Source organism: Microcaecilia unicolor, chromosome 4 (assembly GCF_901765095.1).
Source record: "Microcaecilia unicolor chromosome 4, aMicUni1.1, whole genome shotgun sequence".
In the NCBI taxonomy this organism is placed as follows: Eukaryota; Metazoa; Chordata; class Amphibia; order Gymnophiona; family Siphonopidae; genus Microcaecilia; species Microcaecilia unicolor.
Genome location: NC_044034.1, coordinates 214,913,440 through 214,941,001, shown reverse-complemented (window position 1 = coordinate 214,941,001; position 27,562 = coordinate 214,913,440). Strand labels below are relative to the sequence as shown.

Sequence of the window (27,562 nt, the reverse complement as noted above, 5' to 3'; positions counted from 1 at the left end):
CAACCTCTCAACTTACATCACAGTATCCTGGAAAATAATTACTGCAGTGGCACACATCCCTCAACTTTGCTTCATAACAAATATAAAAATCCTTATTAAGCTATATTAATAAAACAAGCCTTGTCCCTTCCTCTGGTTCTACTGCTTTCTCTCCCTGGAATTCCTGTCAGTGTTCCTTCTACCCCTTTCTCCCTTACACAAGGAATTGTGATATTGAATAAATAAGTATATGTTTGCGCTTCTAGTCATCCACCCAAAGGTTATATAATCCTTTCAAGAAAGCCAGTTAATCGTTTAACTTATTAGTGGAACATAACCACAGAGGCATGGTATGGTCGCATTTTCAATAGGGTAATACTAGAGCCTAGCTAAGGAACAGGTTATTTTAAGTTAGTCTTCATGTGGCTTACATTTGAAAATACAGTGAAACAGAATAATAGAATTCAGTTATATAATGGGAGCAAGTAGATGGATGTCCGAATCTTTTAACAAAGTTGAGATTATCATATACTAGTAAAAAAGGCCCGTTTCTGGAACGAATGAAACGGGCGCTAGCAAGGTTTTCCTGGGAGTGTGTATGTTTGAGAGAGAGAGAGAGCCAGAGTGAATGTGCGGGTGTGTGACAGAGTGAGACTGTCTGTGTGACAGTGTGTGTGTGAGAATGAGAGTGTGTGACAGGGCCCCCTCCCCTGTTCCTAATGCCCCTCACCCCGTTCCCTCCCCTCCTTTTCCTCCTCCTTCCCACACTTTGGGTTCCTTAAGGCTTTCAAAAGTCTATGTACCCCCGTGGCCCTAATGCCCAGTATCCGGATACCCCACCGCTTTCCTCCTCACCCCTCCCCCAAGATGTAATACTTTCACGTCCTTCATTTAAAAAAAAAAAGTGTCCTATCTACCCTGTGTACAAATGCCCGGCATTCAGATTGTGTTCCTCTCGTAAATTTTCATTTCATTCATTCATTCATTCAGAACTTGCCCCCCCCCCCCCCCCCCCCTCCTTGAACACTTTTGGTTCCTTCAGTCTTTTAAAACTGTCCTATGTACCCTGTGTGCTAATGGCTAGCATTGAGATTGTTTTCCTGTCCCAAATTTGCATGTCTTTCAGTCATTCACAACTCCCCCGCCCCCTTCTCCAGTTTAACACTTTCGTTTCCTTCAGTCTTTTAAAACTCTCCTATCTACCCTGTGTCCTAATGGCCAGCATTCAGATTGTTTTCCTTTCCCAAATGTTCATGTCTTTCAGTCGTTCAGAACTCCCCCCCTTCCCCCATTTAACACTTTCGGTTCCTTCAGTCTTTTAACACTCTCCTATCAACCCTGTGTCCTAATGGCCAGCACTCAGATTGTTTTGCTTTGCCAAATTGTCTGTCACTGATGTCACTGAGGTCAGTGCGTGCCTGCCTAGCAGACCACTTCCGGCAGGCACGGTCCCAAGCACATCCTGTTGGAGGTGAGAATTATTATATAGGATACCCAAATGGGCATTTAAAAGCCTGTCCTTTAATGATGCCGCATGCTCAGAAATCATAGCCATATGTATAGATATGCACACACTAGAACAGGCATCCATACACACATTGCAAAAGTAAACAGTTTTTACAGAGTATATCCAGAACTTAATTATATCCAAAACTTAATTTTATTTTCTCATTTCCATCTTCCAAAATCCTAGACAGCAGATGTACAGATCAGTAGGACCCAAAGCAGTCCAAAACAAGTAAAGTCAGAAACAATACAGTTTATACCTAATTGTTCAACCACCCTTAGGATTCCCCTTTGGTTTTAAAAAGCAAAACCATGCACATGTAAGGACTGGATAAATGAATTAAAACAAAATTTAAAGCAAATGCCCTTAATATGTAATACTTGGTAACAATAATGAAACAATGATGGAAATTTCACATAGCAAGCAGCCTGAGCCAACACTATTTTCCATTGAATATAATTAACTTTGTATGAACTTGATGGCTAATAGTGTGTTGAACTGGCCAGTGTTGGCACATTTAGACTGACTCTGGACAGTTCTGACTGAAGGAAACCCTTCCCTCATTATTCAATACCTTCTCTGTGAAATAATAGTAATAAAAAAGGCAAGTGCATTTTTATAATGTACCACTGCAATCCATAAAACAAAAGAAACGAGTTTCCATATGCCATCTTTTTCTTTTGACGTAGGCACAGGAAAAAGGATGTTAAATACTCCCAGGTCTTAACCTAATTAATGATTTTTTTAAAACTGTACTTATAAATAGTAAGTCTGATTGTTAAGCACATGATACTCATAATGTCTGTTTTGGTGGCCCTTTATTAGGTGAAAACATCAGAATACAGTGAGTCCCTATAACCAGCCCCTCCAAATGACACAATGATTATGAATTAGAACTAATTACTTCTCTAACTGATGAAACCAGTACTTCCTCTATGTACATCTGTATGCTACACAAGCTGGCCTGTTGAAAAATATAAGCGAGATCAAATAAAAATGGCACCAACAATAAAGAACGACAATGTGGTTAGACATGCTCATAGATTTGCTTGGTTTAACATAACGTATTAACATAGTAAGTGACGGCAGACAAGACCTGTACGGTCCATCCAGTCTGCTCAACAAGATAAATGCATTTTACTTGATATGCGATACTTTATATGTATACCTGAGTTTGATTTGTCCCTGCCTTTCTCAGGTTACAGACCGTAGAAGTCTGCCCAGCACCGTTCTTCTACTAAAAGGTCTGAAGCTAACATCGAACCCCATAAAATTTACACACCAGCCCATCCATATCTATTCAGTCACAATCAGGGCGTAGCCCGTAGAAGTCTGCCCAGCACTGGTTTTGCTTCCCAATTACCAGCGTCGCCACCCAATCTTCGCTAAGATTTTGTAGATCCATTCTTTCTAAACAGGTTTCCTTTGTGTTTGTCCCACGCATGTTTGAATTCCATTCCCATTTTCATCTCCACCACCTCCCGCGGGAGGGCATTCCACGTATCCACCACCCTCTCCGTGAAAAAATACTTCCTGTCATTACTCCTGAGTCTGCCCCCCTTCAACCTCAATTCATGTCCTCTAGTTCTATCGCTGTCCCGTCTCCAGAAAAGGTTCATTTGCGGATTAATACCTTTCAAATATTTTAACGTCTGTATCAAGTCACCCGTTTCTCCTTTCCTCCAAGGTATACATGTTCAAGTCGGCAAGTCTCTCCCTGCACGGCTCGCAATGCAAATCCCATACCATTGCAAACCGTATGAGGAGAGACCCGCCGACCCGAACATGTAAAATGGTACATAAAGACAAAGAAGAAATTCTTATCTGATCAGAAACTAAACTAGACATTTCCCTTCTGGATCCTGTAGCTGCAAGGATAGATTCAGGCTGGGGATTTTCCTGTTTTTGCAAAAACGAATAAGACAATCTGACCGTATCAGATATAGTTCCTCTTCTCCTCTTCCTCCGCAGCTCCAGGACTGGCTGATCTTGCAGGAACTTCCAGTCCTGGGAAGCAGAAATGTTCAGCTTTTTTTGCCAGTCTTTTTTTAGCCTTGCACTCAGTAGAGGAAGAGAAAGCAGCTGAGTATGTCCAAAGCTCCCTAGCTGAGGAGGTCATGCTTTGGAGATCCCGCCTTCCCAAGGCGGATCCGCAGAGACCGCAGGGGACTGCAGGGTGTTCCAGGTAGAGAATAATACAGGGACAAATTGTTTTTGATAATGGGGATGACGAGTGCACGGAGGAGAGGGAAAGGGAGACAAACCTCATGGGCTTCAATCACCTCAATCTAACCGCCTTGGTCAGCTCTCTCCTACTCGTTCCCTTAGTTCCGGTTCCCAGCACCGCTGTCTTCTTCAATTTTCTGGGCTGCTCTCCCTCTGTTGTAGCATCCCGCCTATGTAGGACAGGAAATTTCAGCAGAGGGAAAGCTTCCGGGCCACCGAAGGCAGTGTGCTTATCTCACTAATGCGGTTGCCTGGAAAATTGAAGAAGGCAGCGCTGCAGGTAGCTGAAATGGAGTAGGAGAGAGCTGACCAAGGCAGCTTATGTTTCAGATAAGTACCCGATTAAACATGATTGAATATGGAATATAATATTGAAAAGATGAGATAAAAATGATTTTAAAGATTTAAATAAATGTGAGAATAATTTTATAGGAGGTTTTTTTAAGAACTGACAAAGAAGCAGGGCAGGTCATTGGTCCAAGATACAGTTTAGACGTGACCTAAGCCACTGAAGTCCTTTTTCCTCCTTGTATTTTTACTTTTAGCAAATTGGATGCTACTTGCAAGAATTCTATAGTTTCTTCAGTGCAAGTTAAGCCTTTTGAGATAGTTGTGATAAATTTTTTGAAAATTTGCATGGGTACAGGGTGTCCACAGTTTTGCATCTGCTTATCTATGGACACAGTTTCTCTGGCAAATAATATATATATAGCTTTGAAAACACAGTTTGCATTTGTTGTTTTTCCAGTTTCATCCAAAGTGTGCCCCCAGGAATGCCGCCCCTCAGTCTGGGTGCCTGTGATGGAACCCCAGGCATAAGAGTATTCATAGTGATTACACTAGCATTTGTAGCCAGATTCAATGAGTGCAATGTTCAGACAATCCACAATCACAGATCCCTATTTACTCAGATTAAACAACTTTGAAAATGGCTCTTTACTATATCAAGTAAGATAGGGTGATATTGAACTAATTTTGGACCTTGCTATAATGGGAAGTCACTTCTCAGCCAGCTACAGTCAGGGCCGGTCAAACCCAGTAAGGAGTGGTAAGCATCGCAGGGGGCGCCTGCCTTCAAGGGCGCTGCTGCAGCGCTGCGCTGCCGTACCGCGCCACCCTTGGGGGTTTAAATCTTTTATTTACCTCCGTCCCAGCGGCTGCGTCATTTCAAAGCCCTGCCCGTCTCTAGCCTTCCCTCCCTTCGTGAGTTCGTTCCGCAGAGTCCCGCCTTCTGACATCATTTCCTGGAGGGCGGGATTCTGAGGGAACGAACTCACAAAGGGAGGGAAGGCTAGAGATGGGCAGGGCTTTGAAATGACGCGGCCGCTGGGACGGAGGTAAATTAGAAAAGACTTAAACCACGGAGGGTGGCAAGAAGAAAAAGGGGGATGTTGGGGGGAGAAGAGGGCGGGCAGGTGGCCATAAATGGGAGGGGGGCGCCAACTAATAGTCTGCAGGGGGGCACCAGAGACCCTAGGACCGGCCCTGGCTACAGTAATGTGATCAGAAGTTTTAGACAGAAAATCAACTTCTTATAATAGTTCACAGTGATAACGAATTATGACATTCTCTATATTCATGAATTTCCCAATTTTTTTTTGCTAAACATCTTCATTGATTTTATGCACCCACTTCTTTGCTAAGTGGAGAATTTTAGTTCAGTAAAGTGGGTCCTCCTTCAAATCAAAGTACATCTTTGTTTCTCAGAAATTCAGTTTGTTTTCTTTTGCCTTGCTCCATATCACCCAGTGGAAATATCCTGTTTAGCTAATGTGCAAACTGAACTTTGCCATACCTATGAACATTTGTTATATCCTGTCTGCATTCTTCTCTGCCTGTGAGAAATGTTTCATCCCCTTGTGTGTTCTTGTATTTTTAAATTCCTCTGCCATATTCTTCATATATGAGAACCAAATATACGCACTGTACTTTAAATGCTATATTGGGTTGGAGGGTTACAGTCTGATCCCAGCCTGCAATTTTGTGTAACCGTACATACAGAACTTGGGGGGGGGGGGGGGGGGGATATTTTAATAAAGCTTAGCTTGAGTTATCTGCAGCAGGGCCCTTTTAATTCCTATGAGCCCAGCTGGTTGGACTGACAGAACTATAATATCCAGCAATGATGGTGAGAAAGCAAGTTTGATAGAGAGCCCATCATCATCAAAATCAGCAGAAAAAGAGAACATAAGCGTTGCCACACTGGAACATACCAAAGGTCCATTAAGCCCAGCTTCCTGTTTCCAACAGTGCCCAATCCAGGTTACAAGTACCTAGCAAGATCTCAAAACGGTACAATAAATTTTATGCTTCTTATCCTAGAAATAAACGGTGGATTTTCCACAAGTCCATCTTAATAATGGCTTATGGACTTTTCTTTTAGGAAGCTATCCAAACCTTTATTAAACCCTGCTAAGCTAACTGCTTTTACCACATTCTCTGGCAATGAATTCCAGAGTTTAATTGCATGTTGAGTGAAGAAATATTTTCTCCAATTTGTTTTCAATTTACTACTTTGTGGCTTCATTGCGTGCCCCCCTAATCCTAGTATTTTTGGAAAGAGTAAACAAGCGATTCATGTCTACATGTAGGGTTGTTGTTTTTCCTTTTTTTTTTAAATTTTTGGTGTATTTGTGGGTGCTAGGAGCAACTGTAGAGTTTTGAATCAGGAACTCGAGCTAAGGTTTAGTAAAAGACCCCCTAAGTGCCTTCCTATGTGCAGCTCGTCTTTTCTGTTTGCACTCACAGTGAGAAAGAGATCGGTTCAGCACTTCTGTTATTAATTTCCATTATGTCCAACTTATAAACAGTGTGCTTTATCCTTACTTGCAAACATTTCATGCTGACAGCTCCACTTTGCCACTTCATTCCCTGGTAGCACAACGCAGCTCAGCCTGGTAAGAATTTTTGGCTCTGGACAGGAGGAAGAAGCACTAGTTCAGCTACTGCACCCACGGGATGGATGAAACATGGAGAACAGCAGGTGTTACAGTGCTTCAGGCTAGCATAATGTAGAAGTTTCCTTTTCCAAATGCCTTTGACTTCAGAGTTCCCTTTATAAAGATTTAGAAATGCCCTGCTTTAGGAAATTGGATTTTATCAACATTTGTCTTCGTCAGAAGCATTTACAGATTGCCCATGATCTTTTTCCAGAAATCCTGAAAAACATACCTCCATTCAGAAAACTGCACATCCCTGAAGTCTTTGATTCTGGAGAGCAGTGACCTCATGTCCTGTTATCCACATTGTGACAGGGCTGGTGCAGGACCTTCAGCCCAAGTATTTGTGTGATTGTAAAGATCTGCAGGAATGGACAGAGATGAAGCCTGATGCCCTGTAGTCCCCTGAAACTGACACTCCCAAAACTTGTGTCACCCCTGCAGTGAAGTTACCAATGCAAACATGAGACCCAGGCTGTACAGTCCCTCTCCAAGAGAGGAGCTGCTGAAGCCACAGAGTGTCACACTCACCTGAAGGCTTTCTCACACTCATTGAGCCCCTTCTCTCACTTATTAGATCCTCACTGCCAGTGCAGTGATCCTGGCTACTGCTTTCATGAGAGGCAGGCCTAAGAGGAGAAAGACAAGTAATCCAACTGGTGGGAAGAAATCTGAGCCATTTTCCCTGCTTACTGCCTCTCCATGCCCTGTCCCTTTTCTTTGAACTTTGAAATCTATGTGCATACCTTTTGCCACTGAGCGAAGGCAATTTTCAGCCCAGAGAATTACCCTAATGGGCTCCAGTCTGTCTGTATGCTTTCAGAGGCTCCAAAGAAAAGTAAATATCATTTTATGCTGCTGTTGTCATTTGTAGATTTAAAACCCCAGAGACCATATGAAAAATCTCTTTGTCCTTCAGTCTCACTCTTTGGGATGGTCCACCTTTGGCATCTCTGGGAAAGACAGAGAGAAAGCCCTGTATCTCGGTACTTCTCCACTGTCCCCTGAAGGCATTTCTTGCCAGTCAGGTTTTCCGGATTACCAAAATGAATATGCATGAGCTGTATTTGCATACAATGGGTCGCCAATATATGTAAATTTATCTCATGCCATATTCAGTGTGGTAATCCTGAAAACCCAGCTGGCTAGGAGAAGGTTGAGAAACACTGCTATGCCTTGCTTTGCGAGAGGACCATGGAGTATCTAGATCCGTCATCAGTTCTTCGTTCTGCTTTGTGAAAGGACTTTGCAAAATGTAGATCCATGGCTGGACCTCTGAACTTTAGATCAGAACATTAAACTAAAATGCTTCTTCTTATGTAATCTCTGTAAGCAGGAAGAAAAGAGAAGAATGAAAGAGGACATTGAAAGAAGAAGACTGGAGACAGCAGAAAAACGGCAGAAATCTTTGAGCTCCTCTGGCTCAGATGGAGAGGAGCCATATTGTGGACTGTCTCCAGTGAGTCCAACAACTAAGGTTAGTGTTCAGGCCATGTTCAAGTGGGGAGGGAAGGTCGTTGTCTAGCCGGAAGCCTCAGAGCCATTTTTAAAACAAAAGACAGAGTAGCAGCAATGGGCAGGACAGAGTGGGATTCTTTTCTACCCCCTTATCCGCAGAGGCCACTACGCCACCAGGGCGGGGCCAAGCCTTCAAGGTAGGTCTTGGGAGGGCTGTAGTGTGCAGCGGCAGTGGCCAGTGGAGTGCAGCACAATGGGTATGTATGTATGGCAGATTCTGGTGCTTCTCGAATGTTGGCGCCCCCCTGCCATGCATATCCTGCTTACCGCATTCCGCCGGCCCTGGACACCAATTCTATAGAATTACGCTGTGAGCTAATACTGCTCCCACAAGATGTCCTTCATCATTGTTAGTCTCATGACGCGACATTACAGAACTGTACATGTCTAGTGACACCATGGAAATAAGTAGCAGTAAGCAGTTTTTCCCTCAAGGTCAAAACCAGTACAACCCAGACTGGTTTTGTAGGATTCTCTTGGGCATTGATATTTCCAGGAAAGTAGATGAACAAGACCCTATAATATGCAAAATTCCTCTGCAATGAGAAGCCGAGTCAAAAAGGTTCTTCAGATGTGCTGGACACCAATACTTTCTTTGAAAGGGTTTATGCTGTTCTCTGGGTGTTAGGTTTTTGTGCACATCTTCCACCTTATTAATGCTTTAGCCCAGACTGTGTTTGTGAAGCTCAGCCCTATATCTCTATCCCCTACTAGCCTCAAATGTGTTACACTTTCTTTCATCCTTTCATATAGGAGGTTGCAACCCACTGATGCAATGGACCACATAAGGCCTCCTAATATCACCAATCTATATCCTTCAGTTTTATGCCATTTTAAGCCTTTCTTAGCTACACAGTTGTTCAAGTGCATATATTCCCAGAACTTCATTGCAGAAAGTCCAAACTCTCTCTGACGATCTTTAAAAAGATATCCTCTTTAGAGAGATGGGAGTTCTTTCTCCCAGTGATGTACTTAGCTTGTTCACCACTGCACCCCCCCCAACACATCACCCCCCAAGGCACACCCCACCATCGCACATCACCCCATCACCTTTCCTCCTAGCAAAGGGGTGCGCAGAGCATATGTGCTGCTTTTGGCTCTGCTGGTCCCCTTTCCCGGAACATGAAGTAACGTCAGAGGGGGCAGGGGACCGGCAGAACCGACAGCTGTACCCCTGCTCTGCACACCCCCTTGCTGCCTGCATCTGGGGCAGACCGCCCCCACCTCTCCGCCCTTGGTTCACTACTGCTTTCACCTTTTAAATCCCATTCATATCAGAAGAATCCATTTCTGTCAGTGCAGCCCAGATGGAAGACAAAAGTGACAAACTAAGCTTTTCTTCCAGAACTATGATTCCTTTTGATAGTGTGAGACAATGATGATGGGAAAATGTGGGGTATAAATGTATTAAATAAATAATGATGGCACAGCTGGTTGGACGGACAAAACTATAATATCCAGCAATGATGGTGAGAAAGCAAGTTTGGTAGAGAGCCCATCATCATCAAAATCAGCAGAAAAAGAGAACATAAGCGTTGTCATACTGGGACATACCAAAGGTCCATTAAGCCCAGCATCCTGTTTCCAACAGTGGCCAATCCAGGTTACAAGTATCTAGCAAGATCCCAAAACAGTACAATAAATTTTATGCTGCTTATCCTAGAAATAAGTGGTGGATTTTCCACAAGTCCATCTTAATAATGGCTTATGGACTTTTCTTTTAGGAAGCTATCCAAACCTTTATTAAACCCTGCTAAGTTAACTGCTTTTACCACATTCTCTGGCAATGAATTCCAGAGTTTAATTACATGTTGAGTGAAGAAATATTTTCTCCGATTTGTTTACTACTTTGTAGCTTCATTGCGTGCCCCCTAATCCTAGTATTTTTGGAAAGAGTAAACAAGCAATTCACGTCTACCTGTAGGGTTGTTGTTTTTCCCCCCTTTTTTTTTTGGTGTGTTTGTGGGTGCTAGGATCAACTGTAGAGTTTTGAATCAGGAACCTCTGCAGAAGTTCCTGTCATTGAGTTGGACTTGTTTCTGTTGCTGTGATTGATTTTCTGGCTTTGTCTTTTCTGTAGATCACAGACAGGACAGAATCCTTAAACCGCTCCATTAAGAAAAGGTAAGTATCTCTGAAGTATGGCATTCTGCTAGTCAAGGGTGGCAGTGGGCAAGAAGTTGTCTTATTCCTTGAACAGGTTACTGTTGATTCTCAGTTTACGGTTGTGTGCTAAAATGAGTTTGGTGGCTTAATTTATTTTCACAGAGCTTTCACATCAAATATTAAAAAAGTAAAAGTACACCAACCATGCAAAGCAAAAAACAGCACAAATGGGCCTTCAAGACTGGAATACTACTACTACTACTACAAATCATTTCTATATAATAAAAAGTTCTTTATTGAAAAGACCTGACACGGGCCGTGTTTTGCCAAGCGTTTGCCTGTGTCAGGGTTCTAGCAAAACAACATAAAAGAACATAATAAATAATATGAAATTGAAATCATAATATTACAGAAGTGACTGATGCTATAAAATCCATTAAAATAACCTAAAAACACATATCTACGTAAGCATATCACATATATATCACATATTATAACAATCCATAGCTAGCAAATTCCCAATATGTACATACAAATTTAAAGCATTAAATCATAAAACCCTATTTAAATGAAAAAATAATCATAATGGAAAATAAAACTCATATATCCATTAATACATGTGTATCAAAACATGCTATAAAAATGAGCGATAACAGTAATATAAATGCAAACAGAATGCTGTGACCCCTTGGATATTCCATTGGAATATATATATATATATATATATATTTCATAGAAAACATTCCCCCCGGTAATGTCAAACAGCCCATTCAAAGTGGCTTAGTAAGCAGGGGAGTTAGTAAGGCAATGGCGTAACATCAGATGTTAATACATAATCCATCTCTGTCTTTTTTGCTTGTCTTCTGTTCTTCTGTCTTTCTTCTTTATTTGGATTTGGATTTAGCTCAAGCTTTTTCCAGTAGTAGCTCAAGATGAGATACATTCAAGTGCAGTAGGTAGCTTACAATCTATCAGGGCTATTCTATAATGGGGAGGGGACCTGTTAGGTGTGCTGAGCGCCAGTCCTATAATGGCAACTGTGTGCGTAACTGATAGTGTTTCTATAAGTTACCTTGTAAATTAGAGACACCCCCATTAGTCAGCACTGGTGTGCCTAAAGTTAGGTGCGATCATTACACCAGGTCAATGGCAGGTGTGAAATTCTCTATAGGACGCTGAACGTTATGTGCTTCTACAAATCAGAAAATCGTTCTAATGGATGTAAGGTGCCAGGTGCGGACTGACCATTTGGACAACCGGGCAGTGCCCGAAGGCCCAGAGGGTCTGCCTGGATGCCCTCCGCACACTACAGCCCTCCCCGGTCCTACTTTTAAAGGCGTGCCGCTAATGATCTAGTGACCTCTGTGGGGGGGGGGGGGGGGGGGGGGACGACGATATGTTCTTTCCTGCCCATTGTGCTTCTGTTATTCCTCTGCCTGGCGGTCGAGACTCCCTGCGGAAGTCTTGCGAGACTGTCGAGACTCATGAGACAACTGCGGGAAGACTCAGCTGTCATTTTCAACATGGTGGCGCCGGCGGCAGAGGAATATTGGCAGCGCAGCAGGCAGGAAAGCACATGCTCCCCCACCCCCCGCAGAGACCACTAGACTACTAGGGCCCTTCAAGTATAACCGGGGCAGCTGGTGAGTCGGCTGTGGCTAGGCAGGGGGCCCAGACCACTCTGTTCACCCCTGCAAGGCACTGAAATGGCAGAAACGGCAGATCCGCACGAAAACACAGTTACAGGCGTATATTTAGAATAGCCCCTAAGTGCTTCTGTACAGATCTGCAAAGGGCATTCCTTTAAAATGTGTGTAATGTTACAGAATAGTGCAGATCCACACCCAACTTGTGCGCTGGGATTTTACACTTGGTTTCAGGTAAGTCCTTGTGCCCATGGTTGAGCATGGATCCCTGCACAACGTGCTTTTGTTTTATAAAGCCTGTTGTAGGATACTGTTAAGCACCAATTTTTTTGGCATTGAATTTTAAGTGCCATTTACTAAATCCAGTTCTATATGCATAACTGATAGTGTTCAATAAGTTACGCTTGTAAATTGGAGCCATTCCATGCTCCGTTTAGTTGTACTCCCCTTGTGGTTGCATGCTTATGCTCTTATATGCTGCCTTATGCATGTACAGTGGGGGAAATAAGTATTTGATCCCTTGCTGATTTTGTAAGTTTGCCCACTGACAAAGACATGAGCAGCCCATAATTGAAGGGTAGGTTATTGGTAACAGTGAGAGATAGCACATCACAAATTAAATCCGGAAAATCACATTGTGGAAAGTATATGAATTTATTTGCATTCTGCAGAGGGAAATAAGTATTTGATCCCCCACCAACCAGTAAGAGATCTGGCCCCTACAGACCAGGTAGATGCTCCAAATCAACTCGTTACCTGCATGACAGACAGCTGTCGGCAATGGTCACCTGTATGAAAGACACCTGTCCACAGACTCAGTGAATCAGTCAGACTCTAACCTCTACAAATGGCCAAGAGCAAGGAGCTGTCTAAGGATGTCAGGGACAAGATCATACACCTGCACAAGGCTGGAATGGGCTACAAAACCATCAGTAAGACGCTGGGCGAGAAGGAGACAACTGTTGGTGCCATAGTAAGAAAATGGAAGAAGTACAAAATGACTGTCAATCGACAAAGATCTGGGGCTCCACGCAAAATCTCACCTCGTGGGGTATCTTTGATCATGAGGAAGATTAGAAATCAGCCTACAACTACAAGGGGGGAACTTGTCAATGATCTCAAGGCAGCTGGGACCACTGTCACCACGAAAACCATTGGTAACACATTACGACATAACGGATTGCAATCCTGCAGTGCCCGCAAGGTCCCCCTGCTCCGGAAGGCACATGTGACGGCCCGTCTGAAGTTTGCCAGTGAACACCTGGATGATGCCGAGAGTGATTGGGAGAAGGTGCTGTGGTCAGATGAGACAAAAATTGAGCTCTTTGGCATGAACTCAACTCGCCGTGTTTGGAGGAAGAGAAATGCTGCCTATGACCCAAAGAACACCGTCCCCACTGTCAAGCATGGAGGTGGAAATGTTATGTTTTGGGGGTGTTTCTCTGCTAAGGGCACAGGACTACTTCACCGCATCAATGGGAGAATGGATGGGGCCATGTACCGTACAATTCTGAGTGACAACCTCCTTCCCTCCGCCAGGGCCTTAAAAATGGGTCGTGGCTGGGTCTTCCAGCACGACAATGACCCAAAACATACAGCCAAGGCAACAAAGGAGTGGCTCAGGAAGAAGCACATTAGGGTCATGGAGTGGCCTAGCCAGTCACCAGACCTTAATCCCATTGAAAACTTATGGAGGGAGCTGAAGCTGCGAGTTGCCAAGCGACAGCCCAGAACTCTTAATGATTTAGAGATGATCTGCAAAGAGGAGTGGACCAAAATTCCTCCTGACATGTGTGCAAACCTCATCATCAACTACAGAAGACGTCTGACCGCTGTGCTTGCCAACAAGGGTTTTGCCACCAAGTATTAGGTCTTGTTTGCCAGAGGGATTAAATACTTATTTCCCTCTGCAGAATGCAAATAAATTCATATACTTTCCACAATGTGATTTTCCAGATTTAATTTGTGATGTGCTATCTCTCACTGTTACCAATAACCTACCCTTCAATTATGGGCTGCTCATGTCTTTGTCAGTGGGCAAACTTACAAAATCAGCAAGGGATCAAATACTTATTTCCCCCACTGTACATGCGGCTTATCTTTGCACTTACAGAACTGCCTTTCACGTTTGTCCCTGAGGCAATGGAGGGTTAAGTGACCTGCTCAATATCACAAGGAGCAGCAGTTGGATTTGAACCAGTCTTCCTTGCTTCTTAGTCCACTGCTCTAACAATTAGGCTAATTTATATGCTTCTTTTCTAAATTTTTCTTGCTCTCACAGTCTCTTCAGTTTTCTTGTGTTCCTTGCATCCTTTCCATTTGTCTCTTCATGTCACATTTCCTGGGTTTCCTTTGTCCAGTTTTTCTCCTCGATTTTCTCTATCCTTTTCCTCTCGTTCTGCTCTCTGTTTTACTCTTCATTCTTTCTCACTGTTCCTATCTCCGTTTTGTTTTCCAGTAATAGTATAAAGAAGAGTGAACCTGCCCTGCCCATTTCTAAGATTGACGATAGACTGGAGCAGTACACACATGCAGTAGAGGTGAGGTGTCTCTCTTTCTCATTCTCACAGTTGCAGTGCCTCTTTTTCTTTCTTCAGAGCCTTGTGAAATCCCTGTCCAATTCCACTGCATAGAGGTTTCTTGGCAATTGTGTTTACTAATTTCAGACATTCTTTTTTTTAATCTGGTAGTTTTGTTTTGTTCTTTGTGGCACCCAGCTTAATAAAACCAGCCTCTATTGGGGCTGCTGCTGCCATGAGCCTTCATTCACTACTTTCCCCTCATGAAGCAGACCAGCAGAAGCAAGAGGCATTCTGTTACACACCTACACACAGGCCCCTTTGCTTCCATCAAGACCATGAGAAGGAGTTATTTCATCTTCCTCACAGTGGTCAATACAGATGCTTTAATAGACTCTTTTTCCCAGCATGCCCTGTGGCAAGGTACCTTTTGATGACGTTGTCCTCAGTGCTGTGTAGCTGAGTGCACATGTCGACCACGGCTTGTAGCTGGCAGCTCCTTAGTGAGCCTCTTGGGATGCTTCCGGGGAGCTTTTTTTTTAGTGAAAGGAGTTTCATTTATGGCTCAACAAGGAAGTCAAGGGGACCAGATGATTCCATATATTCTGGGTCAAGGTAAGTATTCGCCTTCCATCAGAGAAAGATTTGTGGACTCTCAACTCATCCTTGAGCCTTACATGAAGTGAAGCTGGTTTGTGGAATGTGTAGTGTTCCACGCTTGGGAGTAAAGGGGGCTTTAATAAATGCTCTTTTTATGATAAATAAGCCAGTCTTTATTCATGATTTATTGTGGGATGAACATTTAGAGATGCTGTTAATTTCTGAAACATGGTTGGTGGATTTAGAGGAGATTGTCTCCTGATTTTGCCCTCCATCTTTTTCTTGGTTTGCAAATTCATGGTTGCATAAAAGGGATGAAAGGGAAATGGGACTTGATATACTGCCTTTCTTTGGTATTTTGCAACTACATTCAAAGCAGTTTACATATAAACAGGTACTTATTTTGTACCTGGGGCAATGGAGGGTTAAGTTACTTGCCCACAGTCACAAGGAGCTGCAGTGGGAATCGAACCCAGTTTGCCAGGATCAAAGTCCGCTGCACTAACCACTAGGTGGGGGGTTGCAATGATGATACATTTTAAAGGGGGTAGTGATTTCCATTACCTATTGAAAGGGGATAGAAGTTTGGTTAATGCAAATTGGGGATTCTTGTTTTATATGTGCCTCTAGGAAAAATTTTGCACGTGAGAGTTTAAATTATTGCTTTTATTTTAAGTATAGTTGTTTTTGTTTGTTTTGGTTTTTTTTAATTAATTAGTTACTAATTTGGGGATATTGATTTAATACAATTAGTAGTGGGTTCCACACATACGGTTGGCCACACTCTGGATTGGTGTTTGGTAATAAAGGTTAGTGTGTTCAGGGGAATTTGCAGGTAGACATGGAAGGGCATAATCGAAAGGGGCACCCAAGTTTTCCTGAGGACGTCCTCACAGGACGTCCCGGTGAAGGGGCGGGGAAACCCGTATTATCGAAACAAGATGGGCATCCATCTTTCGTTTCGATAATACGGTCGGGGACGCCCAAATCGTGAAATTTAGGTCGACCTTAGAGATGGTTGTCCTTAGAGATGGTCGTCCCCAATTTTAATCGATAATGAAAACCGAGGACGCCCATCTCAGAAATGACCAAATCCAAGCCATTTGGTCATGGGAGGAGCCAGCATTCGTAGTGCACTGGTCCCCCTGACATGCCAAGACACCAACTGGGCACCCTAGAGGGCACTGCAGTGGACTTTAGAAATTGCTCCCAGGTGCACAGCTCCCTTACTTTGTGTGCTGAGCCCCCCCAAACCCACTCCCCACAACTGTACACCACTACCATAGCCCTTATGGATGAAGGGGAGCACCTACATGTGGGTACAGTGGGTTTCTGGTGGGTTTTGAAGGGCTCACATTTACCACCACAAGTGTAACAGGTGAGCCTGGGTCCGCCTGCCTGAAGTGCACTGCACCCACTAAAATTGCTCCAGGGACCTGCATATTGCTGTCATGGAGCTGGGTATGATATTTGAGGCTGGCATAGAGACTGGAAAAAAATATTTAAAAAAATTTTTTTGGAGGGTGGGAGGGGGTTAGTGACCACTGGGGGAGTAAGGGGAGGTCATCCCCGATTCCTTCTGGTGGTCATCTGGTCATTTAGGGCACATTTTTGTGGCTTGGTCGTAAGAAAAAAAGGACCAAGTAAAGTCGTCCAAGTGTTCGTCGGGGACACCCTTCTTTTTTCCATTATTGGTCGAGGACGCCCATGTGTTAGGCACGCCCCAGTCCCACCTTCGCTACACCTCTGACACGCTCCCGTGAACTTTGGTCATCCCCGCGATGGAAAGCAGTTGAGGACGCCCAAAATCGGCTTTCGATTATGCCAATTTGGGCAACCCTGTGAGAAGGACGCCCATGTTGCGATTTGTGTCGAAAGATGGGCGTCCTTCTCTTTCGAAAATAAGCCTGATGGTGTCCTTTGTCCTCTAGTCAGATCCTGCTTATGTATATTTTCAGTTTAATATTTAGGGGACAAAAACAGGAGGGGAGGGGTGTAAGCGACATTTAGTAAGCTCAAGTGGGTATATTAATCCAGTTAAGTTGGGGTAGAAGATGGTGAGTTTTAAGCGTTCATGGTAGGGGGTGGGAGGGAGAGGTATGCTAGCTGATAAGGTTGCTGGGTGATATGAATGGATCATGGGTGCATTAGAGGATGTTGCACCTATAATGGTATATAGGGAATGGTTAGGAGAAGGGTTGCCATGGTTTTATGATCAATCGAGGGAGCAGAAATGGGAGGTGCATTTGTTAGAGAGATCTTTGGAGAAGCGACCATACTTAAGTACTTTTTTTTATGGGTTATTAGGCCTCTTATGAACCATCCCATTTCAGGCCTCAACCATAAGCCCAAAGTCTTCAATCCTTCTCATATATTTGAAAGTGGCACCTTTCCACCCCTAACAACAGTACAGCAGTTCTACTGATAAGGGTCAGGTGCCAAATAAGGGGCTGCTCCTGCTTCCTGCTATCCACCCAGGGATACAGAGGTATATGCCAGAGGAAGTATGGTGGAGGGGTAAATCTGGGGGAGACTAAATTGTTTTAGAAGTGAATTTGGGAGTGTGGTGGGGGTATTTTCAGATTTTTAAAAAGGATCAGAAGGAAGGAGATAGGTTTGGGGGGGGGGGGGAGTTGGGTAGAACACATTTTTTTAAATGGATTGGAAGGGTCTGGGGGGAGGGAGAGGAAATGTTTTTGCATATTAGCAGACCAATGCATATGGGGGAAGTTAACTTCCAGTGAATAGCACAGCTTTGGTGCAAGCGTCATTATTCATTTTGGGGAATAGTGATCTGCTTTATTGTTCATCGTTATTTTAACTTGCATTATGGTAGAAAACCTTGCATTAGGTTATGTTACCAATAAGGAAAATTGATATAGACGTGTATTTTCAAAGCTCTTAGACTTACAAAGTTCTATAATAACCTATGGGACTTGTAAGTCTAAGTGCTTGGTGAAAATTAATTACAGTCACTGTCAATATAAGACCATAACTAGATCCAAGATTACATAAAGTACAGTACTTTTACCAAAGGAAAAAAAAAGAAATTACAAAAGGAAATTAACACCTGAGATGCTACAGAATTCCATTTTAAAGTTAGAGCACTATCACAAGGGAACAATCAAACCCCCATGATCTGTTTCCCTGCAAGAAAAACAGTGAGATGAGAAGGTTAAAAAACAACAACATACTTTACAGATTGATACCTAACTACACATTTACATGGATAATGTAAATACAATGTAGCGCCAATCTGAAGGATACCTGGTTTAAGTAGTTTAAGCAGAGGCACATATAAAACTGTCAGCATCTCTTCTAGTATTGTGGACTTGAGTGATGCTTCCTTAGTTGTTATCCTGTAAAGACTGTTATTTCTTTTTATATTATTTGGATAGCTACACTTTTCTGTATAAGTCATTTACTTGGTTATAAAATTAAAATGTTGATTAAAATATATACAGTGGGGGAAATAAGTATTTGATCCCTTGCTGATTTTGTAAGTTTGCCCACTGACAAAGACATGAGCAGCCCATAATTGAAGGGTAGGTTATTGGTAACAGTGAGAGATAGCACATCACAAATTAAATCCGGAAAATCACATTGTGGAAAGTATATGAATTTATTTGCATTCTGCAGAGGGAAATAAGTATTTAATCCCTCTGGCAAACAAGACCTAATACTTGGTGGCAAAACCCTTGTTGGCAAGCACAGCGGTCAGACGTCTTCTGTAGTTGATGATGAGGTTTGCACACATGTCAGGAGGAATTTTGGTCCACTCCTCTTTGCAGATCATCTCTAAATCATTAAGAGTTCTGGGCTGTCGCTTGGCAACTCGCAGCTTCAGCTCCCTCCATAAGTTTTCAATGGGATTAAGGTCTGGTGACTGGCTAGGCCACTCCATGACCCTAATGTGCTTCTTCCTGAGCCACTCCTTTGTTGCCTTGGCTGTATGTTTTGGGTCATTGTCGTGCTGGAAGACCCAGCCACGACCCATTTTTAAGGCCCTGGCGGAGGGAAGGAGGTTGTCACTCAGAATTGTACGGTACATGGCCCCATCCATTCTCCCATTGATGCGGTGAAGTAGTCCTGTGCCCTTAGCAGAGAAACACCCCCAAAACATAACATTTCCACCTCCATGCTTGACAGTGGGGACGGTGTTCTTTGGGTCATAGGCAGCATTTCTCTTCCTCCAAACACGGCGAGTTGAGTTCATGCCAAAGAGCTCAATTTTTGTCTCATCTGACCACAGCACCTTCTCCCAATCACTCTCGGCATCATCCAGGTGTTCACTGGCAAACTTCAGACGGGCCGTCACATGTGCCTTCCGGAGCAGGGGGACCTTGCAGGCACTGCAGGATTGCAATCCGTTATGTCGTAATGTGTTACCAATGGTTTTCGTGGTGACAGTGGTCCCAGCTGCCTTGAGATCATTGACAAGTTCCCCCCTTGTAGTTGTAGGCTGATTTCTAACCTTCCTCATGATCAAGGATACCCCACGAGGTGAGATTTTGCGTGGAGCCCCAGATCTTTGTCGATTGACAGTCATTTTGTACTTCTTCCATTTTCTTACTATGGCACCAACAGTTGTCTCCTTCTCGCCCAGCGTCTTACTGATGGTTTTGTAGCCCATTCCAGCCTTGTGCAGGTGTATGATCTTGTCCCTGACATCCTTAGACAGCTCCTTGCTCTTGGCCATTTTGTAGAGGTTAGAGTCTGACTGATTCACTGAGTCTGTGGACAGGTGTCTTTCATACAGGTGACCATTGCCGACAGCTGTCTGTCATGCAGGTAACGAGTTGATTTGGAGCATCTACCTGGTCTGTAGGGGCCAGATCTCTTACTGGTTGGTGGGGGATCAAATACTTATTTCCCTCTGCAGAATGCAAATAAATTCATATACTTTCCACAATGTGATTTTCCGGATTTAATTTGTGATGTGCTATCTCTCGCTGTTACCAATAACCTACCCTTCAATTATGGGCTGCTCATGTCTTTGTCAGTGGGCAAACTTACAAAATCAGCAAGGGATCAAATACTTATTTCCCCCACTGTATATATATGTATATAATAAGACCATAACTAACTTACCACAGTGACTTAAATGTTTTACTGCCAATCTCAGCGGTGCAACTTGAGAATATTATTATTTCAAACCATAAGAATTTACATCACCCACCTCCTCCCTGATCAGGTAATATTTTTAAATTATTTTCAACTTTTCTATACGTTCATAAGTATGACTTTACTGCATCCCAAGCTTTACTGCATAACAGACTTCATTCAAATAATTTAAATTGTACTCATCTTTGAACTGTTTTTGATTCTGTCAGAGGGGGTCTATTATCCGACATGCATGTTTCGCCCCAGCTGTCTCAAGGATCACCCTTTACAAGAAGAACAGCTGATAGAATTTATAATACCCCTCCTACCTTACACTTAAAATATAATACCAAACTTTTTACCTCAAGACTTTTAAGCGTCGGCTTACTGGTATCACATCACGCTCTTCCCAGTCAAGATGTCGCTCACAAAACTTCCGATCTAGATTTAAATCTCCCTCACAATACCGTCACTTCCTGTACTCCACCCCCCAGGACCGGACTATACTAATGTCATCTATTCGACTTCCAAATTAAGCCCTTTAGGCGCAACAGATCCCAATTGAAAAATCCATCTCTACTCCTTAAGGTTTAAGACTTTCTGCACTGAACCACCCTCCCACCCTTCTTGAACCTGATCTATCACTCTCCACTGCATGTCAGAAATAGCATGACCCTCTGATATCCAATGCTGGACCTATGGTGCCTGTATGTTTTATGTCACTGTTCTAGATTTATGTTCAGTTAATGTAACCCGAATAGGCCGACTACTCCGACCCACATACACTAGATCACAGGGGCAGATGACTAACACAAGAAGCATTGGTGTATGACACTATTCGATATTGAGTTGAGTGTTAGGATCTATCCATTCCCCCTTCACCCCCCCCCCCCCCGCAATCGTATGTTGATACCATTGACAGTGACCACAGCTAGTATGTGTAAATCCTGACTAACATGTTCAGGACACTTAAATTTTTAATTCCCCAGTAGTTCCCCACAGTTTTTCCCCATTGATAAGCTATAGTAGGGAACTCTGCAAAAAATTGGGTATAGGTGTGCATACTCTGTATCAATAATTGGGCAATTCTAGAATATGGCAAAACACAAGTCAAAAGTTCATCAGGGGATTTGTCTTTATCCTGTAGTAATAACGACCAATTTGCAAATCTATCCCTCAAATAGGCTTGTTGCACTGCTTTCTTAGGATAACTTTGTGATTTAAACCTCTGTCGCAAAAATTCTTCCAAAGATGTACATAATTGATGAATTCAGAGGACTTGGCTCACTGTATGGGTGGAAACTGTCAAAATGCAATAAGGTGCTGCATTCAACTGGCTTTCAGTATGATGTAGTAGTTAAACCTCCATTTCCCTTCATAAACCAAATCCAGAAATTCAATTCTATGTTGACTAGCTGACATAGTAAATTGTATATTAGAGTCAATGGTATTCAAAAAATTCCCAAACTGATACAAACTCTGCTCATCCCCAGCCCAAATAAAGAAAAACTCATCCAAAAATAACAGGACACCTGATTTGAACCCCTCCGTTTGATAAATAAATTGGGTTTTCAAATGATCAACAAACAGGGTGGCTACAGAGGGAGCTAACGACGCCCCCATAACCACTCCCTGGATTTGTTGGTAAAATTCCCCCCTATATCCAAAATAGTTCTTTCCAATTACTAAACTCGCAAGCTGTTGTGGGTGAAATAATAATATCCACAAGTTGCACCACTGAGATCGGCAGTAAAACATTTAAGTCACTGTGGTGAGTTAGTATTGGTAAATAACATGCACTATTTCCATGTAGTTTAGTGAATAGGGCCTAAGTTTATAGCACAGCAATGAAAGTTAAAGTGACTTGGTCCAGGTCACAAGGAACTAGTTTGAGAATAGGATTTGAACTTTGGCTTCTGTGGTTCTCAGCCTTTGTTCTGTCCTCTCGGCAAAGCTTCCAATAGGCTTACTTGAGCTGCTTGGATATTTCCTGTGCATTCTTTGGGTAGTAGAGATGTGTCTGTCATTCTACTGACAGTCTCTTTGCATGTTGCCATATTGCAGAGCGCTAGTAAAATCACAAAACTTCAGAGACAGCCTTCTATCGAACTCCCCAGTCCTGCTGAAGCCGTGGCCAATAAGAAGACCCTATTTGAGACTGGCGAAGTCTCTGCTCATTCCTGTTCTAAAACTACCCCCTGCAAGGTAAAGTAACTGTTTATTTTCTCTTAAACACATCCTGTAGTTTGCAAGATAGAGCCCCTCACCAGTGGCGTTCCTAGGGGGGCTGATACCTGGGCGGGTCGCTGATGCGCCCCGCCCCCCCGGATGCAGCACGACCCCCCCCGGTGAAAGGACACCCCCCGCGAAGGACCCCCCCCCCAGGTGCACGCCGCTGGGGGGGGGGGGGGGTGCCGCGTGCGCCTGTCCTCCGTTCGTTCCATGCTTCTTCTCTGCCCCGGAACAGGAAGTAACCTGTTCCGGGGCAGAGAAGAAGCATGGAATGAACGGAGGACAGGCGCGCGCGGCACCCCCCCCAGCGGCGTGCACCCGGGGCGGACCGCACCCACCGCCCCCCCCTAGGAACACCACTGCCTCTCACCCTCATACACACAGATTACATCCAGAACCAGCAAAAGTGTATCTGATGCCCTAGGTGAACCTTCAGCTGTGTGCTGGTCTCCCAGGGTGGCTCAAGGTCCTTCCTCCCAATATCTTCCTTCCCTACTACCAGCCCATTTCCACATCTCTCCTTCCTTTCCCTTCCCCTCCCTTTCTCCCCAGGTATCAGGCATCGCTCTTTCCTTTCTCTGCCCCTTCCTCATGTCCATGAACCCTCATCTCTTATCTTTCCATTGCCAGCCTGCATCCTCCCCTCCTTCACTTTTGCTGCTGCCGCCACCCTGCTTCTGCTCTGCCCAGGATGCCCTGCAGACTGCAGTACTTCAAACTAGGGTGCGTGGCCTGGAGGCTTCCAGCATAGGCCTTCACTCAAAACCTGCTGGGTCCTACCACCTTTAATTCAAACTTCCTGTCAGAAGAGACAAGACATGGCAAGGCTTGAGTGCAGGTGGAGGCTGAAAGGCTGTACTCTGTGCAGGCTACTTTAAAATTCTGCTGCCCTCAGCTCTGCCACACTGGAGCTACTCCACTGTTACCAGTCCTCTTCTCCCACCCCCACCCCAAATTCTGCTCCCTAGGCAAACACCTAGTCTACCTAGTGATAGGGTCAGCCCTGATTATGTTTTGATAGATTCTCACACACAGATTGCATCCTGCATGCTCTGTTTACAACTGAGATTGTTTTTATGAAGTGATAGTTCCAACTTTTTATATTATAGGATACTGAGGGTTTGAACATTGGTGTGTCAGATCTTATTAACCAGTGGGCCAAAGGTACACCTGAAGAAATTGCCAAGCAGACACCCTCAAAGCCAACAGTGAGTACTTAGTCCTCTGTCACTGTCCAAATTTTAAAAAGAGTTTCTTTTTTACTTTTGCTGTCTAGTCATTGGCCTTCTTACACTCCATCATTTCAAAGACCACTGCTTTGATATTTCCCTGGATAATATCTTTTAAAACTCTGAATCTGCCATAACCATCATCTTTTTACCTGTAAAACTAACGTGTTCAGTTTCCTCTTTATCACATATACAGTAATGGTATTCTACATCTTTAAATTCCCATCTGTTTCTGTGTAAATTTGCAAAAGTAAGACATTCATATTTCCTGCATGTGTCCTTATCGAGATCTGCTACTCTAATAGGTTAAATCTCTTTGTAATTTAAAAAGAACTGAAACAAAATCTCTTTGTAATGAACTCCTTTTCTGCACAGTGAAAAGGGAATATGATGCTCAGCATGTGTTCTATGTCTGAGACACCTTGCAAATGTGAACCAGGATGTTAGAGAGTCAGAAGACATCTTTGTAATTCTTTCTTTTTATCTGTGTCTAGGATGTTACACCTGGAGACATCTTGAGTAAAAGAACTTTGTGGGAACAGAAAGGCAGTCCACAGTCCTCTTCCGACAAGGTATCAAATTTGCCATGTGGTTGACTTTCCTTTCCTTTTTGCCGAGCTTTTCTACTTACTTCTTGGAGAGTTAGAAGGAAAATGAGGTGTCTATGCCCGGAAGTGTGACTTAACCTTTTGTGCTACTTCTGTTGTAGATTTATGTTGCAGAGATCATGTCTTCAAACAGTGCTCTCTATTTCACGTTACTATAATATGAATGGGAATAAGTGTGCTCACCCCTTCCTTCCCTCTCCTGATCTCCCCTCTGCCCTGGAACAACATGGCAGTTCCTGAGGATCCACAGCAGTAGAGGGCCCACCCTTCCCTAGCCTCTATCTAGTTTAATCACTTTTGATAGATGGTTAGGAGCCTATGACCCTTATTGCCTGAGGGCCTTGATCACTGTCAACCCATCCCTGCCCCTGCCCACAAACAAAAGAATCTTTCACATCACTGTACTGGGAAGGTGGTGAATGCCCCGATCACTCTATACATACAGAACTGTTTGGGGGGGTTGAGGGATGCTGATCGCTGTCCCCCTCTCGTGTTTCAGAGCTGTTTCTTGAGCCTCCATGCTGCACGTCTATTACTGACTAGCTGAGCCACTTCTTTACACCTGGGAAAGTTCCAGACTGGCATTCCGATCCAACCACCTTAACAGAAGCATGCATATAACAATATATTCAAAAATAAATAACTCAATTGCTGTATACAGCACAAGAGGCAAATGTAATGTAATATAGCTCTTGTATCCTGCTAACTCCCACAAAAGTGGTTCAAAGCGGGTAACAATTAAGAGAAATAATATAACAAAATGAACTTAAAATTTTTTTGAACAGATAAGTTTTTAAATGTTTATGAAAAGAATAATAAAAACCTAGAGACCGCAGGACAAATGAAAGGATAACCTGAAATGAGGAGCTTGATAAATGAAAGCATCCTCAAGATAACGTTTGTACCTAACTCCTGAAAAAGAAGGCAGAAATAAGCAAAATTGATCTCTAGTCCTATTAGTACTGTTAACTGTAAGAAATGAAAAAAAAAAGAATATGTTAGCACAAAACCATCATACATTTTGAATATTATACAAGTCAGTTTAAACAAATCACGAGCATGAAATGGCAGCCAATGAAGAGAAATAAAAGCAGCAGAAGCACTAGCTGATCTTTTGAGCCTCGATATAATTTTGGCTGCTGCATTTTGCAAAATTTGTAACTGAACGAAGTTTAGAAGTAAGAGATAAATATAAAATGTTACTGTAATCAAAATGAGTTAAAATGATAGCTTGCACCAGAAGAGTAAAATGCTGAGCATAAAAAAAGGTTCGCAAATGCCGATTGCGGCTCTCTGTTCTGTGCACAGGTTTGCTATATAAACTAGTCCAAAACTCCCCATAGAAAGGGCAATTGTGTAAATGGAGTGCAAATTTACATGTGCAAAATTGTGCGCTATTCTGAGATGCACATGAAACTATATTGCCGTAATTGGGTGCTAACAATCAATTATTGGCGATAATTGTCAATAATTTGGATTTACAAATGCATCTTGCTAAGTGCAATTCTATAAAGATCCATGTGCAAATCTTATAGCAAGCAACTCAAAGGGGGGCATGGCTATGGGAGGGGCATGGGTGGGCCAGAGACATTCATCCACGCCTAACTTACACATTGGGATTCAAACCAGGTTTTAGTTGGTATAAATCCTTACGTCCAAAGTTAAGTGCGGATTCCGCCGCTACACTCCGTTCTATAAAGGGTGGCCATCCCGGAGGGCCCGTCATAGAATACCGTTCAGCGCCGATTTTTTTCAGTGCCAAATTTTGAGCACTCTTTACTAAATCTAGTCCGAAATGTTAACAGAAAACTACAGGAATAAAAGTTTCATGGACTGTACAATTTTTATTATAAAAAAATAAAATATATTAAGATACCAAATCAAAAAATTAGGTCCTTGACTTCTTTGCAGGCAGATCTGCTTCATTAGAGCTTCCAAATAAGTGCACATCTTTTTGCCCTAAGACCTGCTCCTCCTGAGAAGCATTTGTTTTGTCTCTGCTGTATAAAACATGATAGGAATCTTATCTATGAATACAAATATTAATATTACTGCTGTAGGAAACTTAATTGTAAAATAGGTTGGTGTTTAAAACTTACGACCCTTATACCAATTTTCAAAATAATGCAAGCACTTTCTCTTTGAAAAGGAATGAGAGGCTTTATGCTTGGTATCTTGGTACAGATGGGGAAAGTGGTTCATGTAAGAATTTTATGTATGTATGCTGTGCCTGTCCTCAGATCAGGCAAGGCTTGAATGTATGCTTACTATTGAAAATCTTGTGCACTTTTAGTCATTCAGAAGAGCACAATTTTTAGGCAATCTATTTTACTCACATAAATGGCTTCCATTATAATAATGAGGAGCCACTAGCTCTCACCTTCAGGGTTGATTCTGAGTGCTTGTTCCCTATTTCCCACCCCCAAGGTTGATTCTGAGTGCTTGAACCCTATCTCTCTCCTTCAGGGATAATTCTACATAAGAACATAGGAATAGCCATACTGGGTCAGACCAATGGTCCATCTAGCCGAGTATCCTGCTTACAACAGTTGCCAACCCAGGTTAAAAGTACCTGACAGAAACCCAATTAGTAGCAACATTCCATGTTAACAATCCCAGGGCAAGCAATGACTTGCTCCATGTCCATCTCAATAACAGACTGTGGACTTTTCCTCCAGGAACTTGTCCAAACCCTTTTTAAACCCATCCTCCGACAGCGAGTTCTAGAGCTTAATTATTCTTTGACTGTAAAGGTCACTGGGGGAAGCACATCGCTTACTTGGTCATCTGGCCTGCAAGTTGTCTGGCTTAGCCTCCTGTGAACTGTGTTATTCTTTCCTTTTGATGTATGTCAGCTTGGCAGCTGTGTCATTACAGTACTTGAGCCATGTTGGGAACTGCAAAGTCTCTTTATCTCTACACTGCAGATCAGGGTACAGAAATGCTGATTGATTTATTGCTTAGTTTGTTCACAGATCACTGTGAAGCATGCCCATTGTAGACTAAACTGCATCTAGGGGTGAGATAAATTGTTTTTTAGTTGTAGCCTGCGTGATTGTTAAAATACCTAGATCAAGCTGTACTAATCACCCTCTATCAATTACAGGTTTTACTTCTAAGGTCTTTATTTTGCTTGTTAGGTGCTGTTACAAATACTGATCACCTTGTTAAGCCATGCACGTTGTTATGGAATACACTTAGATTTCAGCACAGAATGCTAGGTGCACCATATAGAATCTGGCAGTATGCGCTGTTCTATGAAGAGTCGAATTTTGTGCATCATTTATAGAAATTCTCCTTAATGTGCATCTGTCAGGGTGGCGTATATGTGGGCGGAGTATGGGCCTGTC

The 27,562-nt window shown here is 43.1% G+C and overlaps 1 protein-coding gene across 3 annotated transcripts in view; it reads left to right on the top strand.

Annotated features, from left to right (window-relative positions):
* The window catches only part of LSP1 (lymphocyte specific protein 1), a 257,446-nt gene that overhangs the window by 196,763 nt on the left and 33,121 nt on the right, over positions 1-27,562 (top strand). For all 3 annotated transcript variants that reach the window (XM_030201230.1, XM_030201228.1, XM_030201229.1), the window contains 6 exons: positions 7,988-8,128; positions 10,250-10,293; positions 14,380-14,461; positions 22,208-22,348; positions 23,485-23,583; positions 24,099-24,176. In XM_030201230.1, the coding sequence (XP_030057090.1) occupies positions 7,988-8,128; positions 10,250-10,293; positions 14,380-14,461; positions 22,208-22,348; positions 23,485-23,583; positions 24,099-24,176 (585 nt within the window). The remainder of the gene's footprint in view (positions 1-7,987; positions 8,129-10,249; positions 10,294-14,379; positions 14,462-22,207; positions 22,349-23,484; positions 23,584-24,098; positions 24,177-27,562) is intronic.